Source organism: Camelina sativa, chromosome 2, assembly GCF_000633955.1.
Source record: "Camelina sativa cultivar DH55 chromosome 2, Cs, whole genome shotgun sequence".
Classification (NCBI taxonomy): domain Eukaryota; kingdom Viridiplantae; phylum Streptophyta; class Magnoliopsida; order Brassicales; family Brassicaceae; genus Camelina; species Camelina sativa.
The window spans coordinates 19,385,030-19,404,017 of record NC_025686.1 but is presented as its reverse complement, the minus strand read 5'-3'; the positions used below and the strand labels follow the sequence as shown (position 1 = coordinate 19,404,017).

Here is an 18,988-nt window from a genome sequence, read left to right as displayed (position 1 = left end):
GGGTGTAGTCGGGTTACTCCTCGGGTGGATCTTCGGGTTGCTCTTCATGCTCTTGAATCCTCCTCGATCGTGTTGGGGTTCAGACTTTTGTTCTGGCAGCTCGATGGCTCCTTCGGGTACATGCTCGAGTTGTCCTTGTTTTCCCCCGTTTTTGGCTCTTTAGCACCTGTTTTCATCCAAAATATGCAAATGCAGAAATGCAACACCCTAAATGGTCTAAAAGTGAATTCCTACAGTTAATGACCTAAAAATGCTAAGTTAGAGGTATGAACAATGCAAAATATAGACATAAATGGATGCTAAAAACATATAAAATAGAGAGTTATCAGAGGTTCAGATAAGGAGTGCAGACGAGCAAGAAGGAACCAATAAGGATGAACAAAGAAGCAATGTCGAAAAGGGTGTGAACTATCTTGTGGGCAAGATAGTTTTCAAGGGAGAGAGTATGGTTAGTAAGGGCAAAAGCCTAATTGTCGCAAGACAGGAACAGCTGTTTAATGATGATGTTGAAAAGAAGAAGCTAAGCTCCAAGGTTTCCAAGGAGTTTACATTCGAGGAAAGTGAAGATCTTGGTGTTGGAGAAGAAGTTTCAAAACAGCATCGCCAAGCTCCAAAGTTTCAAGGAAGACCAGTTTGTGATGGAAGTTCAAAAATGCAGGTCTTGGTTCCTAATGATTGCAGGTTATTAGCGATTTTAGGTTCAGAAGCAGACTCAGACGAAGAGGTCCAGCCTGTGGTTAGTATACCAGCCAAAGAGATAGGGCAAAAGCGGCTAGGGGGTACCGCTGAAGAGTCTGAAGTGACACTCTCTAGCAAGAAAGAAACTGCAGTAGCAACAAGTATTGAACAAGAAGATGCTGGAACAGTCAAGGCGAACAGCAGTTTCGGAAAATTTCAATTCTATCCACCTTGAGGACAAAGTGAATCTTTGAGGGAACGGTATTGATAAGTCACGTCGTTAGTTCTTAATGGGCTGTAGTAGAATTGTTGTCTAAGCCTTTAGTCTCTCTACTTATATCTCGAAATGTTTGTTGTAGAAGGTTATCGAATCAATTAAGAAAAACAATGTTCTTCTTCTTCTTTCCAATCATCTTCCTCCTTCTCTCTTCCTCCTTCCTCTGATCTAATTCTTCACCTCAATCCCCTTTTCTTCTGTTCTCATCCCTATTTCTGTTATCTCATTGATAAGCTACTTAGGTACTTATCACAAACACATTCACAAGAGGTATCACTTTATACGAGAATGTATTGAAAGGGAGCTGGTGGATGTAGAACATGTTCCTGGAGTTGAACAGAAGGCTGACATTTTGACCAAGGCATTGGCTCGGATCAAATTCATTGAAATGAGAAGCTTGCTCGGTGTTCATGACATGACAAAGAGTAATTTAAAGCTTAAGGGGGTGATTGTTGGAGAAACTTTGAAGCTTGAAGCCCAAGATATCAGTAACAAGTCGGTTAATGATAAAATAGGCTAAAAGAAAAAGTTCTAGTTACATTAGGAATAGGTAAAAGAAGAATTCTATTCATGTTAGGATTAGTAAAGGAATTCTAGTTCTATAAATATGGTTGTTGAGTTGTGACAATCATACAAGAGAGATTAGAGAGCTTTGTGTGTTTAGTTTTGAGAGATATATTTTCTAAACATTAATAAAGAGAGTTATCTTTTATACACAAAGCTATGTTTCTATTCTAATACTCCTTTAGATGTGTTGGTCGAGTGCATCATAAGGAGGAGATGTAAATGGATGTTTTTTGCCCTCTACAATGGATATGAAACACATTGGTTATGGTTATCCACAAGTTTCGGGTTGGTATATGCAGCAGAAAGGATTGGAAGGCCTGTTCAGGCAACATCCGATGATGACAATTGTAGAGTTGGTGAGAAGACAAAATTTGGGTATGAGATTGGAATCTAAAGAGATGCAGATATGGCTAAACAAAAAGCAATCACAACAAGGCTGGAGTGGACTATGTATCACTAGTAGCTAGGCATTCTTTTTGCAATATATATTTATCAAATTTCTAGTAAACATTAATTATTTTTGTTAATTTGTTTCATTTTCATAAAATTCCAAAGTTCAGTTCGGATTAGACGACAGTCCAAAAAAAAAAAGTCGGTTCAGATTCAAATTGATGAAGAATTTCGTGTTGGTTAAGTTGGGTTGGATCTCTTATAATCTTACTGAGTAAATTTATATAAACTAGAAAATGGGCTCGACTCGAGTCAGTGGGTGTGAAGTTGAAGGGACTTTATAAACCCTAAAATGCTTTCACTCTAAAATGTTAAACCCTAAAATGTTATCACTCTTGCCTTTGTCTTAAACATTTGTCTCTCCTATTGAGCATCTCCCGCTTCATCTTCTCCATCACTTTCTTTTCCCCAATTTATTTGCCAAGTCACTTGCAGAAGAAACGAACGGACTCTTTGAACTAGTCTCTCTCTCTCTATCTCTGTCTCTGTTATGGCCGTTGTACCCAACCATGGCAGTCGTAGTCGCAATCACAACCGTAGCATCTCGTTCCGACACTCCCTAGATTCGAGAAAGAAACGCACAATCTCGGACAAACCTGTTTCTTCGTCTGCTTGTAAGAACACAACAATATCGATATTGAGTCTTAGACAGGACTTTCACACCTGTTGCAGAGGATTTCTTAGAATCAAATTGTGGGTTCGTGCTTCCCTGTTACTGAAAAAGAAAGCAGCAAGACGTCGTCATAGAGCTGATGATCTCTGTAGCAACCATAAAGATTCACAAGCCCACGTTGTTGAAGTTGTCGATGATAGGATTGAGGAACATTCTTCCACGGATGGGAGTGGTGGTAAAAAGAAGCTTGTTGAGGTGATTCAAACCATTACACTCTTCAATTTCTTGTTTCGCAAATGATATGACTTTGTTAGGAGGATAACGAAAAGATGAGGTTGTTTTAGATTTCATTATTTAAGCGCTCTCGTATTGATTTTTGTTTGAAGTTTTCTCGTGAACCTTTCCTACCGCTCAAAGAGGAGGAAGTAGCTCAAGTCAACAGTGCCTTCTCTGAGACGAATAGGTATTTTGTTGTTTTTTTCAGAAAGCATGATTCTTTCTGATTGTAAGAGAATTTAACCACAGTCCTTTTTTGTATTGCTGCTATTATCTCAGTATGAAGATCTTGGTTTCGCATAAAAAATCCTATATTCAAATCGCTGGAAATACTTTACAATGCCTAATGCCAACTCAATGGCTTAACGACGAGGTATTTTTTTTTATTATTATTATTATTCCGTCATCTGTTCCCTCATTATCTCATCTCTTCCAAACTCCTTATGTTTTTTTGCCCTTATTTTGTTTTATAAGGTCATTAATCTCTATCTCGAGCTGCTGAAAGAGAGAGAAACTAGAGATCCCCAAAAGTTCTTCTTCAAGTGTCATTTCTTCAATACCTTCTTTTACGTTAAGGTTTGCTTTCTGTTTTAGTTCTCATCATGCTTGTATGTTTCCTCATGTTAGATCGTTTTTGTGGCCATGAGGCCCATGACTAGCTTCACAGCCTATATGTATTTTTCAATTACATTTGTTCAGCTGGCACGCGACTTCGGTTACAACTACCAAGCTGTCAGGAGATGGACTGGCCATAGCAAGCTAGGATATAATCTTATTGACTGTGACATAGTGAGGTTTTCCTTTTTGTTATATGTTTTTTTTTCTCACATATTATAATCCAATTTGAATATTGATGATGATGAAACCTGTGCAGATATTTGTTCCGATCCACATAGGTATACATTGGGCCCTGGCAGTGATTAACAATAGGGAACACAAGTTCATGTATTTTGATTCATTGAAGGAAGAAGTATTTGATCCTACAATTTTGGATGCTCTGGTACGGTATAGCTTATATTGATTATTAAACTCTCTGTCCATTTTGGTACTTTGGAGATGCAATGCCATGATTATGGAACCAATATTTTATTGTTTCAGGCAAAGTACTTGGTGGATGAAGTAAAAGACAAGAATGAAAAGGATATTGACGTTAGTTCATGGAACAAAGAATACGTTACAGAATCTCCTAAGCAACAAAATACGTATGTCATACCCATTTTGCTATGTCATTGATCACTTCACTTGTAAGGAAATATTATCTTAGTTACATTATTAGCAAACCCTCCTTTTGTAGAATCTTCCAAACATTCATTGTCTATATATGAAAAAAAAAAAAAAAAAAAAAAAAAAAAAAAAAATNAAAAAAAAAAAAAACAATGTTTTCTCATAGTTTGCTGCTACTGTTACGTTACCTAGATTAGTTTTGTAATACCATCTTCTCCAGTTAGAAGCTTATTTGATTCCTTGTCTCTGTTATAGCACTTTTTATGTTGTGCAGTGAAGAGACCTACTGACACTAGTCTTTTGTAATAATTCCCAGGTACGACTGTGGGATGTTTATGCTTAAATACATTGATTTTTACAGTAGAGGACTGAGTCTACAATTTAGCCAGGTAAAGAAGAGATGATGTTGAGTTCTGCGGTTTGCTTATGTATCCGTGTGTATCAATATTCAGTTCTCTCTTCCGGTAAAAACTAGCTAGAACTAGAAGAAACATTTTACTTGAGCACATGATGATTGCTTAGCAAATAGCAACCCGTTTAGAGCAGATGAGAAGCAATTGGTTAGGTACTGGTGAAACGTATATATGTGTTAAGAGACTGATGACTAGAAAATATGTTGTTGTAGGGTTTTTTCCTGTTGTTTCATTTTTTTTTTTTTTTGGTCAAACTCCTGTTGTTTCATTTCCTCTTTGATTTCTATCTTTTTGCAGAAACACATGCCATACTTCAGGTTAAGAACAACAAAGGAGATACTGAGACTGCAAGCCGACTAATAATATTACCCCTTCTTGATGACATTAGCTTGCTATTTTTACAAAAAGCCAACATTATTTATTAGATAAGCCTCCTCTTACTAAAAAAAACTAATTTCCTTGGGCTGTGGAGAATGCTAGAGATATCTTTCTCAGTTGGTTCAATTTTTCAAATTTTTTTACATAAAAGAAAAAATCTTTTTTTTTTCTTTTGAACGAAACATAAAAGAAAAAATCATGTAGACTAATTGTTGAGTGGAAAGATTTTAAAAAATAAATAAAAATGCAAGTAAAATAGCGTAAATGAGTTCTAAAAAAATAAAAAATGGTAAGTGGGGAAATCATATATATAAAAGTAGAGTTTCAGTCTCTTCTTATTGGTTCACTTGGCAATGCAATTTTTAAAAAATATATATATATTAAAACATAAATTTAAAACAATTAATTTTCACATTTACCTCACATAATATAAAACTGAAATCTTTATAGCTTCTCCCTATAAATTATGCATTAACTTTATTTCTCCACTAAGTTGTATTAATCCATTGTATTAAAACAAAACAATAAGTGGGGGTTATTGGTTTAAGATTTTAATAGAGTTTTAAAGATTTTAAATGTTATATAGAATCTGTTGTTATTAGATCAATATTTTGTTAAACTCTGTTAAAGTTTAATGTTATTAGTTTGTGATTTGTAAAAAGTCATTTAAAATCTTAACAAATATGGATTATTGGATTCAGACTTTTATAAAGTCATTAAAAGTTTTGTGTTATTCAATTAAAACAAAAGAATCTAGGATTGTTAATGAATTCAATTATTATGTTATTGGTTCATGATTTTAAACACTTTTTTTACAAAATAAAGTCATGGAAAGTATCACAAAAATACAGGGATGTTTAGAGGACTTTACAAGATTTTATAAAACTAATCAACAAAACTCTCTAGCAATCTTTAACAATCTTTCACTTATTCATTTTTAATGATTTTGTTGAACTCTTCAAAAATCTTCATAAATCTCAAACCAATACCACCCCCTAAATTAGAATTGTAACTCTCATTTTTCTAAATGTAATTTTTCATCATTTCTCTTCCTATAAATACTCATTATCTTATTTTCTTAGTCTATCACTCTTTCATTCTCTCATCTTCTTCCACTACTCTCAAATCTCTTTTTTGTTTTGTTTTGTTTTGTTTTGTTTTGTTTTGTTTTTTTTTTTTTTTGTTATTGTTGTTGTATGGGTTATAAAAAATCAAATCAAATATCATTGTAAAAGCTTAGTTTTAGAGTTTGTATGATATGTATATCTTATATATTTATTTTAATCTTTTAAAATGTTTATCTCCATTTTCTATTTTATATTAACATCTTATAAGTCATTATTTTCATACTTCCTTACAATATTCACCACACAATAAGATCATAAAGTTGAAATGATCCATATGTAATTATCTATTATGTCTCTGGTTATCTCACATATTCATGTATCATTTTAAATAATTTATAAAGATCAATATAATATTTAAAGATCAATATAATTATCCATTTATCCATTTATAAAGACTATTTTGTTTTGTGATCCAATTGTTAAATCTGCAGAGATCAATATAATATATATTTTTTTTTTATGATTTGAGGTTTTTGAAAACAAAAAGAACATAATTAAACAATTGGTTTTTTGTGTCTTTAATCAAAATAAAAATTATCCAAAAAACAAAACATATTCAACTGGAACTTAAATATAAAAATAAAATATAATTTTAAAAATATCATTTCACTAAATTCTCTAAAGATGAAACCATTAGTATGAAATCTAGCACTATAAATTAAATTGATGAGAGAAAACCAAAAAAATATAAGTTATCCTTGGGATTTTAAAAATTATTGAGATTGAAGAATTCATATAATTTTATAAGAAAACTAATTTAGTTTGTCACTTAAAAAGTAATATTTTTTATTTTGAAATATTATGTGTAAGTGTTGAGTTTATATCAACAAACAACCAAATCATGTGAATTTTGATTCAGCCACTTGGTATTCCTTTTATTTTAGGTTATAAAAAATTAAAATATTTATTTATAATTAAAGACATGTAACTCCATTTAACTCAAATGTAACTCCTATCCAATAATTGTACATTAATTCATTCCTCCTACTAACTTATTATCTTTCAAGAGAAATTATTTTTGGTTAAATTTTAATATTTTTTATTTATTTTGGTTGGCTAAACTTATATTCATATTTTGGTTGGCTAAATTAATATATTTCTCATGTAAAATTATTGTTTATAATATATTTCTCATTTCAAAGTTTAAAGCAATATATCATATATATAAAAGTAAGGTTTTGGTCTCTCCTTATTGGTTGATTTTCATTTAATGTTTTCTAATTTTTTTTTATTTTTTTATTTGCTTTCTAATTGCTTTAAACAATATTTAAGATCCAATAAACACAATACATTTAACTCACACATTAAAATAAAATTATAACTGAAAATAAAATAAATTATGCATTAATCATATTCTACCACTCAATTTTATTCAAACACAATAAATTACTATTGTAACTCCATAGTTCTAAATGTAACTTCCATCATTTCTTATCATATAAATAAGCATTCTCTCAATCTATCATTCTCTCATATTGACATTCTTTTACTATCTCATTTTCACATTCTCTCATTCTCTTCTACAATACCTCAAATCATTTTTCTTTTTTTTTTGTTATTTTTGATTTCTTATTTTTGTTGTATGGGTTTTAAAAAAAAAATGAAATATCATTGTAAATTGTTAATGCTAAATTTTAATTTTAGAGACTACATGATATATATTTTACATTGTTTTTATTTTAAAAGATTTATCTCCTTTATCTAATTTGGATTATTATCTTATAAGTAATCATTCTCTCTTCCTCTCCCACCAATATCAAATGTTGTTATATCTCATATGTGTTGTAAGAGTTTGATTCTATATTTTAATTTAGAAAGTATTATATATATATAGATATTACATTGTTCTATTTTTTAAAGATTCATCTCCATTATCTAATTTGGATTACCATCTTATAGTAAACATTCTCTCCTCCTCTCCTACCAATATCAAATGTTGTTATATCTCATATGTGTTGTAACTTGTAAGAGTTTGATTCTATATTTTAATGTAGAAAGTATTATATATATTTAACATTGTTTTCAATTTTTATTTTATTTATATAAAAAAATATTTCTTTTATATTTCTTGCCTTTCTAATCTATTCATATTTATTTTTTAAATTTGCATAGTTAAATTTAAATTCACATATGTTGGTTTTAACAAAACAATCAACTTTATTTGAGAATTAGATGTTCCTATTCATTTTTAAACGATCAATGTGTAACATATAAGCATTTTGTCTTGCAATCACAAGTTCCATTTCCATTGCTTAACTCCATGGTTAAACTATAATATATGTTGTCCTATTTGTAGGAATAACAACATACTTATTTAATTTATTTAAAAGAGCAGATGATTAAACGAAATAAATATTTCTCCAAATTTTATAATTCAATCAGTGAGTGTACTTATTACTTTGAAAAACTTTTACATTGAAGTTCATAAAATCATATAAGAAAACTAAAATACTATATCACTTCAAATTTAGAAGGAAACACTTGGTATTCCTTTTTAAAAAAGTCAAGACACATATAAAAACTTATTAATATTTAACTCACTTTAAAGACATTAAATGTCATTTAACTCAAAAATAACTTCTATCCAATTATTTCATACATTCCTCCCACAAATAAAAAAAAAATATATATAAAAAAAAAAAATATGTCGTCTCTCTCCCGAGGCGATTCTGAGTGCGACAGTGGTACTCTGTCACACCGGTTCGTTTCTCCGATTACATGTGTGATCCGGAGTTCTTTTCCGACCACAAAGTTTCCGATTCCAAACTTTATTTCCTTTGTTGGCGGTTATATTCCGTCTGTTTCAATTGACGGTTTTGTGGCTCCTCCATTTGCAGGGAGTAACTGTCAACCAAAACCGCCATGGATCAACTATAAAACCTTCCCCTTCCCTCGTTTTTTTCCGATTACCCACCCGATTTCCCACTCTCAAATCTCGATAACCCAAACCATGAGTGATTATTTACGGAAAACAATCCAAGATCTCGATCTTGGAATTGATGATACACCGGTTGTTCTCCCTCCAGAGTTCACTTCCAGAGCGGCAGCCATCAATCGTTACTCTGTTGTTGTCACGCCGGTGAACCCACGCAAGCAGAACCTCCGCGCTCTCATACGACAAATGCCCAGGGTCTGGGGTCTGGCGGAAGAATGTGTGGGCCGTTTAATTGATGGAGGACGTGTCCAATTCCGCTTTCAAACTGAAGAATCAATGAACTTAGTGCTTCGTAGAGGCCCCTGGTCTTTTAACGATTGGATGCTATCCACCCACCGATGGTTCCCTAACATCAGTGAAGAAACAATGCAAATCATTCCATTTTGGGTTCAAATTCAAGGTATTCCTATCCTTTATCTTACGAATGCAATGGCTAGGTGGGTAGGGAACCGTTTAGCGTTTGTTACGGAAGTAGACTATGATGAAAATGTCAATCAAGTAGGGGCTGTCAGGGTTAAAATAGATTGGAATCCTGAAAACCCTCTTAGGTTTCAAAAGAACATCCAGTTTATTGTGGGAGAAAACACAATAGTTAAGTTTCGGTATGAGAAGTTACGCAACTTTTGCAAAAAATGTGGCTCCTTGAAACATGATGCCAAGGAGTGCCCATTGTCCTTTGATGCGAATGATGAGTCTGATCATGATGACTCGGACAATGATCATGGAGGGAATGATCATTTTGATGAAGGAAACGATATGTCTACAACTCCTACTCTGCAAACGGTGGATCCTGCGACTCTAATTCCTGGTCTACAAATGCCTCCTCCCCTTGCACCGTCTTCACCATCTGTAGGAGTTCATTCTGTATCAACTTCAACCCTACCAAGCCTGTTTGAAGATACTGAATTAACCGCAGAACGACTTCGTTATCTTCATGCTAAATACAAGGGGAAAAACATCCAGGGAACGGATGTACTGGACGCAAACAGTGACAATGCTCAATCAGAGTTTGTTTTCCTGAAGCGTAAGAGAGTGAGATTTGAGGGAGAGTTTAACAGAGCCGAAGCTGCTGAGGAGATGGCGGTCCTGAGCCAAATCCGTAAGAAAGGTAAACCAACAGTTTCAGTGGGATCTTGTTCGGCTCCTAATGGATTTGACGGACGCGCGGGGGGCCCGGTACCCCCAGATCCAATATGAGAGTCCTCTCCTGGAACTGTCAGGGCGTTGGCCCGCCGCTGACTCAATCTCGTCTTAGAAGACTATGTATAATTACTAAGTGTGATGTGCTCTTTCTTTCAGAAACTTTAAATAAGTGTGATGTATTATGTAAACTTAAGGATGATTTAGGATTCTCTAACTTAATAATTGTACCCCCTCAAGGTAGGAGTGGTGGTTTGGCTTTGATGTGGAAATATCATGTGTCTCTATCCTTAATTTCCAAGGATGAGAGACTCATTGACACCACTGTAACTATTAATAATAACTGGTTCTATTTGTCTTGTGTGTATGGGCACCCTGTCCAAAGTGAAAGACATAATTTATGGGAAAGACTCAAAGAACTGTCAACTTCGAGAGGACATTCTTGGTTTCTATTGGGAGATTTTAATGAGATAATTTCAAACCAGGAAAATATAGGTGGACCAACTCGAGCTGAATGGACTTTCAGAGAATTTAGGGATATGATATCGTCATGTGATCTTCTGGATATTCGTTCTAGAGATGACAGATTCTCATGGGTGGGGGAAAGACATAAACATACCATACATTGTTGTCTGGATCGTGCAATGAGCAATTCATCAGGACGAGCAAACTTTCCCAATGCTGAACTTAATTTTTTGGAGTATGCTGGATCTGATCATAAGCCTCTATTACTACACTTTCATAATAATCAATATAATCGTCGAAGAACTTTCCACTTTGACAAGCGAATGTGTGATATTCCTACATTTAAATCGGTGGTTGAACAAGGCTGGACAATGAGAAACGACAATATCAACATTCCAATCGGACAAAGGATTTCAAGTTGTAGACAGGCTTTGGCAAACCTGAAGCGTAGATCTCAACTCAATGCTGAATACAGAATAAGGTCAATTCAACGACAGTTAAATACAGCAATGGAAAGTTCACAAAGATCTATGCGACAAAGGATTCCACATCTTCATGATGCCCTTGTGAGAGCCTATGTGGATGAGGAAAAACACTGGCAACAGAAGAGTCGTAATCAATGGATGGTAGCGGGGGACCGAAACACTAGTTTTTTCCATGCCTCTGCCAAAAGTAGATATGCCCAAAATCGAATCATCTCTATCCTGGACTATCAAGGAAATGTTTACCGTGGTGACAAGGAAATCGGAGACCATGCACAAGACTTTTTCACCAACGTGTATGCTTCAAATGGTCATTTCGTTTCTCCATTGGAATTTTCTGATTTTAAAGCGACAGTGATAGAGGACATAAATATCAGTTTAACAAGAGAATTCAGTGACAAAGAAATTTATGATGCAGTTTGTCTAATTGGAGACGATAGATCCCCAGGACCTGATGGACTTAAAGCTCGTTTCTACAAGAGTTGTTGGGACACTGTTGGAAAACATGTAACAGAGGAGGTCAAATCTTTTTTCAGAACATCAGTTATGAAACCGAGTATCAACCATACAAATATTTGTATGATTCCGAAGATTGATAACCCCACCACTCTTTCGGATTATCGTCCTATAGCCCTTTGCAACGTACTATACAAGATAGTATCAAAGTGTTTAGTTCAACGGCTGAAACCACATCTTAATGGAATAGTATCCGAAGCGCAGGCAGCCTTTATTCCAGGACGTATCATTCAGGACAATGTACTGATTGCTCATGAAGTGATGCACTCTCTTAAAGTTCGAAAGCGGGTTTCAGAGACTTATATGGCGGTTAAAACTGATGTTAGCAAAGCTTACGATAGAGTTGAGTGGAACTTTTTAGAAACTACTATGAAGGTGTTTGGGTTTTGTGATCAGTGGATAAAATGGATAATGGCTGCAGTTAAATCAGTTAATTATTCTGTTTTAATCAATGGTGTACCACATGGTAATATTAGACCAGAAAGAGGAATACGTCAGGGAGACCCTCTTTCTCCATATCTGTTCATACTTTGTTCTGATATCTTAAGTCACCTTATAACTTCAAGAGTTGCAGATGGAGATATTAGAGGGATAAAGATAGGGAATGGTGTTCCACGTATCACTCATTTGCAGTTTGCTGACGATTCTCTTTTCTTTTGTCAAGCGAATAAACGGAATTGTTAAGCTTTAAAGGATGTGTTTGACATATATGAATATTATTTGGGTCAGCAAATTAATAAATCGAAGTCAATGATAACATTTGGATCTCGGGTTTATGGTTCAACTCAGGAGAGGCTGAAGAAAATTATTAACATACCAAACCATGGTGGAGGTGGTAAATACTTAGGACTTCCAGAACAATTCGGGAGGAAGAAAAAAGAAATGTTCACATTTATTATTGATCGAGTTAGGAAACAAACTTCACATTGGACTTCAAGACGTCTGTCACCAGCAGGAAAGGAAGTAATGCTTAAATCTGTTGCTGTCTCGATGCCTGTTTATGCGATGTCGTGTTTTAAGCTGCCCAGGGGTGTCATATCAGACATTGAGTCTCTGTTAATGAATTTCTGGTGGGATAGGAATTCTAACCAAAAAGGGATTCCATGGATATCATGGAACAGACTCAAACATTCGAAAAAAGAGGGAGGTCTGGGTTTCAGGGATTTGGAGAAGTTTAATGATGCTTTGCTTGCCAAACAAGCATGGAGATTGCTCAAATATCCTAATTCTCTGTTTGCAAAAGTCATGAAGGCTCGATATTATAAGGATGACAATCTACTAGATGCAAAGGAACAAAAAATCAGTCTTATGGATGGTCTTCTTTATTATATGGGATAGATTTAATCGAAAAAGGATCATGGTTTGTGGTTGGAGATGGTGAGTCTATTCGTTTAGGACAGGATAATGTACTTCCAGGACATCTACCTCGTTCGATCACACCAACTAACCCAACTAGTAATCTTACCACGGCGGCACTTATAAAGAAAATTGGCAATTACCGTATTTGGGACACAAATTATATTGATTCAAACATCATACTAGAGGATAAAACAGCTATTAAGGACTTGTATCTATCGCAGATTGAAAAACCAGATCGATTGATATGGCACTACACTTTTTCAGGAGAATACAGTGTTAAATCGGGATATTGGCTCCTCACTCACAATCTGGATCCTGACTTTTTACCAGCTATTCCTTATGGTTCAGTTGAACTGAAAAACAAAATATGGAAACTTAAAATTCTACCAAAGATAAAGAACTTTCTGTGGCGTGTCCTATCTAAAGCTCTCCCAACAACAGTTCGATTACGATCTAGAGGCATGACCATTCCAGCATGTTGTCCACGATGTTATCAGAATGATGAAACAATCCTCCATGCTCTTTTCACTTGCCCTTTTGCTAAAATGGCCTGGCGAATGTCTAATATTTCCACACAATACACAAATCAATTGCACACAGATGCAGAGGCTTCTATCGATTTTTTACTAACTTTAGCCACGCATACGGACAATCTACAAGAGGCCTATTTACCCTTTTGGTTACTTTGGCGAATATGGAAAGCAAGAAATAGTGTGGTTTTTGAGGGTTTCAGAGAGAGTCCTACATCTACTGTCTTGAAAGCTATTGCTGAAACGAAAGAATGGACAGACACAGTTCTTCAAAATGAAAATATGAGTCCGATACATTGCAGTCCACAAATATCTTCTTGGACTAACCCAACCTATCCGATGTTCAAATGTAATTTTGATGCAGGCTTTAATCCTCACAACCATACCACTTCCGGTGGATGGATAATTCGGAACCATCAGGGAGAAGCCATGACTTGGGGAGCAGCTAAATTAACAGTTTCAGAATCGGTATTGGAAGCAGAAGCAAAAGCCCTCTTATTGGTACTACAACATGCGTGGATACGAGGGTATACTTCCATAATTTTCGAGGGTGATAGTGAACTACTGATTAAAATATTGAATGGGCAGTATGTGAATGCGGCAATCTTGAACTTAATCTGTGATATTCAATATTGGAGGTCAAAATTTCAAACATCTCCTTGTACTTTTGTTAAGAGATCATGTAATGTTGTTGCTCATACATTAGCAAAATTTGGATGCCAAGATGTCAGTTATTATGTAGAATCTTGTACAAAGCCTGAATGGCTAATCGAACAACTATGTAATGACTATGTTTAAGTAATATAATTCTTATTTGAGTAAAAAAAAAATATATATATATATATATATGTTCAAGATTGTATTTAAATATTACATAATTTTTTAGTTAGCTAAATTTATAGTCACATATATACAATATATATATACATAAGAATTTATATTACTTATTAACACCATAATTCGACCCATTATTTGCTTAACTCAATATTGGTTTCAAAGCCAACTAAAGAAAAACAGAAACGATCTTATTGATATTAGACCAAAACATGGGCATACAAACATAATCACTTACACGGAAGATATTTTTTAAAAAATAACTTATTATTGCAACATCAACGTATGAAGGGTTTACATAAGCAGTTAATTAGAAAATCTATAATACAATAAATGTATTGGAAACAATATCAGTCAATGATAAGATTGGATCCTCAAAAGCAAGAAAGAACATCTTCATAATTCATAAAAAATAAACGCCACAATTATACACATCTGAACGAAATGGTATAAACATATAGTGTATAAATAAAAGTGACGGCAAAGCCCGTATATGCCTAACTAAAACAAAATAATACAAAAGAGAAAATAAAAAATACCAAAAAAAACAAGAAAGTGTCAACTACACGACAACGTGGGGAAGCACCTAGTAAAATATAATAATACTCCTAAGGAATACAAGTTTTGGGGTTTGTGGCCAATATCATCTTCTCGGGGGTCTCTCTCTCTCTCCTCTGTGCTGCTCTTTTAAGCTCACATAGGAAAGAGAGATGGCGAATTCCATTTCATCAATATCTCTGCCGCGATGTTTCGTCTTCAACAATGGTTGTCACAAATCAAGGCCATGGCCGAGCTCGAGCAGTCTCATCCTCAACAACTCATCAAATCATCACACACTACTCTCTCTTTCTTCTTCGCCGGCCTCCGTCATAGAAACTGGTGGTGACAACGACGACGGCGACCTCACTTTCAGGTACCCTTGTTGCTTCTCTTTCCATGGATCCCATTGGTAAAAAAACTTGAAACTATATTCCCCAGTTAAAAATCCAATTTCGTTTTGATTTTGTTAAGGATTTTAGATTAAGGGTTCTGATTCGAAAGTGATAAAAGAATCCACTCCTTTTTAGAACTCTGCTCTGTTGTTTAATGAAAGGATGATACTTCAATTTTGGAGATATATTGTAATCAAGGGCGTCTCTTAGTCTTTCAATGTGGTAACAGTGGTTGCAGAAGGTGTAATTACAAACTGCTTTTCTTGTATTTTTGTTGTTTAGTGAAAGGATGAATATATCTTTTATGTTTGTTGACTTGAGAGAGAGATTGGATATTCTTGAGTCTCTAGACTAACGAGAGAGGTGGTGGAATGAAACAGTGGTTGCAGAGGGTGTGGGAAAGAGGAGAAAGAGAGTGGCTGTAACGGTGACGGACGGATTCAAGGTGGCATTGCAACTGTCCCTGGTTTCGGTTGGTGGCCCATTAAGGCTTACCGGCCTTGTCCCGCGTTTGTCGAGTCCGGAGGTAGATACCGCCGCTTAGGACAGAGCATGGACGAGGTTGCGTTTGGTCGTGGTGGTGACTCTAAATCCGACACCGCTGATCCACCACCGATTAGGTATGTTTCATGTGTGATTTGTCAATATAGTTTGAGAACCTTGTTGTAGTAGAGTAATAAAAATGGATCATCTTCTTCTTCTTCTTCTCTCTTTTGTTTGTTTTGCAGCAATAAAAAAAAGCCAACAAGTTCTTCTACCAAGTTCAACAAGTGAGATACATCATCATCATATCCCAAAAAAACAAAAAACTTTTTTTTTTCTTGGAATGTGTAATTTGTTGGGCCTAAACATATTATCGGCCCAGTAGTTAAAAATCCCTTTTTAAAACGTTAATGAGCATTCTCTCTCTCGTCTAAGGAACGACTCCGAAAAAAAAAACAAAAAAAAACCCTATCGTATATTTGACGGCGTCGAGAGACATCATCATCATCAATGGAGGAAGAAGTGGCGAGAGAAGAGGTGGAGATCGATAAGGATCTGCAGAGGAAAATAGAGAAGACGGTGAAGAAGATCTTGAAAAAGTCGAATTTGTACAAGATGACAGAGATCAAGGCGCGAGAACAAGCTTCAGTTGAATTGGATCTCGATCTCTCTCAAGATCCTTACAAGGTCATCGTGAGAGTAGTAGTTGAAAATTTCATAGAAGAAGCAATAAAGGTGGTAGGCAATAAGATTGCGAAGCTTCCGACGAAGAAAGAGTCGAGTGTTTCAATCTAAAGGGCTTTATCTTTTTTTTGTTGACCCGAAATTGGATAAAATTAAACTGTATGGTGATTGATTTCAGTGATTATTGCCGCAAATGTTTTTTTTTTTTAAGTTTAAACTAAACCATGAGTTGTTATTTCGAATCTTGACTAATCTGAAACTAGAAAAAATAGCATCCATATCTATACAAAGTTAGCTTTTTTCTTTTCTCTTTCCTTCATATCTTATTTTTTATTAAAAATCTATTTTATATATTATATTATAATTAATATTAGTAACAATAAAGAAAAAAAACAAATTAAGTAAAACTATTTAAATTTTAAAATAGTAAACAATAATAATATAATTTTTAATAATTAATAAAAATAATAACTACATAAAATTGAATTAAGTAAAATAAATAAAAAAAATTTAAATAGTAAATTACAATAATATATCTTTGTTTGAGTAAACAATAAAAATAAATAACTATATAAAAATAAATTAAGTAAAATAAATTAAAAAAAACTTAATAGTAAAAATAATATTATTTTAGTAATAATGTTATTATTCAAATTTTACCAAAAAATGTTTGTATTCCAAAATTTAGAATAGATTTCAGAGTTAATAGAATTAAGATTTTAATGTTTGGTGGAGTAAAATTTACGTAATTGTATTTATAAAATTCTAATCATAAAAATAATATTGAAGTGAAACATTAATTCTAAGAAAGATATACTACACAGATTTATTATTAAACTTTATTTAAATAAAGAATATATTAATTAATCAATTCAATTAAAAGTTATGATCTAAAACAAAAACGTTGCAAGGGTCACACTTTTTAAAAAAGATTATGAACAAGAATCTTACAAAAAAAAAATCTGTAACACCCACCACATTATGTCTCTCTTTGATATGTCTTCACTCGTACATTCCGACAGTCACTTCTCAAACACAATTAACTCTAGAGTTCTCTCAGAATCCTTGACCTAAGTGCACTTTTATGACATAGATGACCAAGCCAATTCTTTTAAATCTTTCTGCAAACCAGAGTGTCATATAATCCATCTAAAAAAATCAATTGTCACAAAATATATAAAAAATAAAATGGAAGCCGTTACAAAAAGTGACATGTGATTTGTGTAGTATATCTCTTAAGACATATTATCAACTCAAGATACAATTCTATAACATAGTAAAAAAAATACTCCCTCCGTTTCATAATATAGGATGTTTAGAGATATATTTTTGTTTCATAATATAGGATGTTTCCAACTTTTTATGTAATTTTTAGATTAATTTTATATTTTATATTATGCAGTCTTGTTTATGATTGGTTAAAGTTTTTACAGATAACTATTTTTTAATATGTGTGTTTTAACTAAAACTTCATATATTATGAAACAGAGGGAGTATAAAACAAGCTTTAGAGTTCATCAATTTTATCAAATGCTTTTATTCGAAAACATTGGCAACAATAAGTTATTTAAAATACACTATATTTGTTTGAGCAGATGAAATTGGGGTTGCATCACAAAATTAACACTAGAATTTAGAAAAATATGTAACTTGGATTAGTGAACGAATATTTATTGTCAGGTTTAACCATTTCACCATCTAAACATTCTTGACTTGAACTGAATTTCTATTATGGCAGGTGATGAACTAAAACAACTCCGTTGAGACTCATCAAGCAAATATATATTTTTTACCTCATCACGATCTTTATTCGACTCTAGCAAAATGCTTCCTTTGTATTCCATAGATATGTGAAATGGTACAACACATCATGACAGAGTTTCAGTTAGAAAGGAAAAACTGGTTGTTCCATGAGAATGGAAAAGCATCGAAAGGTTTGGCTTCACTTATACAAGTGTTCGATTCTAGCCAACCAATCTCAATTTATTTTCCTAATGACATGAACGACTGTATGTGGCATTTTTTGTATTTTTGGTCATCATGTCTTTTTATGTACCTGTAATTTAGAAATTTAGAACTAATAGCAGAATGAATGTTGAAAAAAATAATACAGAAGTGGTCAAGTCATATATTGTTATTCTTATCTCTCTTTTTTTTCTAGCTCTAGCTTCTCTGTTATATCAGTTTTTTTTTATTCTGTACATAACACAAACTGAAAACATTGATAATTGGACATGTCAAACAAAGGCAAATAAAGAAAACGATTAGTATAAGATACATGACATCCTGCCATCTACATTGTTTAACAATATTTGAGAGTACATGCTTAAAATTTTCATGTAACCCTCAAATGAAAAGTACATGTATATTATTGGAATTCCTGACCTTTGAATCATTAATGGAGTCTTATTACCATACTAAAGAGATAACTATATATACTAGCTCACTCATTCTAAACTCCTTCTTCAACTAAACAAGACTTTAGGAATCACTATGCGACTCAAATTCAATTGCAAAGAATTGCGGGTGGTTGATATATTACTTATTTCCCCATTTTTGTTCAATATTAATTATTATCCATCTTGAAGCCTCTCAATTTAACCAAAATTTCTGGCTGGGTGGATC

General features: G+C 33.5%; 3 protein-coding genes across 3 annotated transcripts; all 3 read left to right on the top strand.

Moving 5' to 3' along the window:
- On the top strand, positions 2,463 to 4,858 carry LOC104754190 (putative ubiquitin-like-specific protease 1B). Its single transcript, XM_019230950.1, has 9 exons — positions 2,463 to 2,840; positions 2,972 to 3,048; positions 3,141 to 3,234; positions 3,336 to 3,437; positions 3,561 to 3,650; positions 3,736 to 3,861; positions 3,960 to 4,063; positions 4,402 to 4,474; positions 4,796 to 4,858. The coding sequence occupies exons 1-9, from the start codon at positions 2,463 to 2,465 to the stop codon at positions 4,856 to 4,858; spliced, it is 1,107 nt and encodes a 368-aa protein (XP_019086495.1).
- Positions 12,292 to 12,879, top strand: LOC109126954 (uncharacterized mitochondrial protein AtMg00310-like). Its single transcript, XM_019230944.1, has one exon. The coding sequence runs from the start codon at positions 12,292 to 12,294 to the stop codon at positions 12,877 to 12,879; it is 588 nt and encodes a 195-aa protein (XP_019086489.1).
- On the top strand, positions 14,897 to 16,571 carry LOC104729766. Its single transcript, XM_010448769.2, has 3 exons — positions 14,897 to 15,177; positions 15,577 to 15,816; positions 15,925 to 16,571. Exons 1-3 carry the CDS (start codon positions 14,975 to 14,977, stop codon positions 15,968 to 15,970), a joined length of 489 nt encoding a protein of 162 aa, XP_010447071.1. The 5' UTR covers positions 14,897 to 14,974; the 3' UTR covers positions 15,971 to 16,571.

Coding starts and splice junctions, on each gene's coding strand:
- LOC109126954 (XM_019230944.1), top strand. CDS start 12,292: ATGATAACATTTGGATCTCGGGTTTATGGTTCAACTCAGGAGAGGCTG.
- LOC104754190 (XM_019230950.1), top strand. CDS start 2,463: ATGGCCGTTGTACCCAACCATGGCAGTCGTAGTCGCAATCACAACCGT. Junction 2,841..2,971: donor GTAAAAAGAAGCTTGTTGAG/GTGATTCAAACC, acceptor TTTTGTTTGAAG/TTTTCTCGTGAACCTTTCCT. Junction 3,235..3,335: donor CTCAATGGCTTAACGACGAG/GTATTTTTTTTT, acceptor TTGTTTTATAAG/GTCATTAATCTCTATCTCGA.
- LOC104729766 (XM_010448769.2), top strand. CDS start 14,975: ATGGCGAATTCCATTTCATCAATATCTCTGCCGCGATGTTTCGTCTTC. Junction 15,178..15,576: donor GACGGCGACCTCACTTTCAG/GTACCCTTGTTG, acceptor GGAATGAAACAG/TGGTTGCAGAGGGTGTGGGA. Junction 15,817..15,924: donor GCTGATCCACCACCGATTAG/GTATGTTTCATG, acceptor TTTGTTTTGCAG/CAATAAAAAAAAGCCAACAA.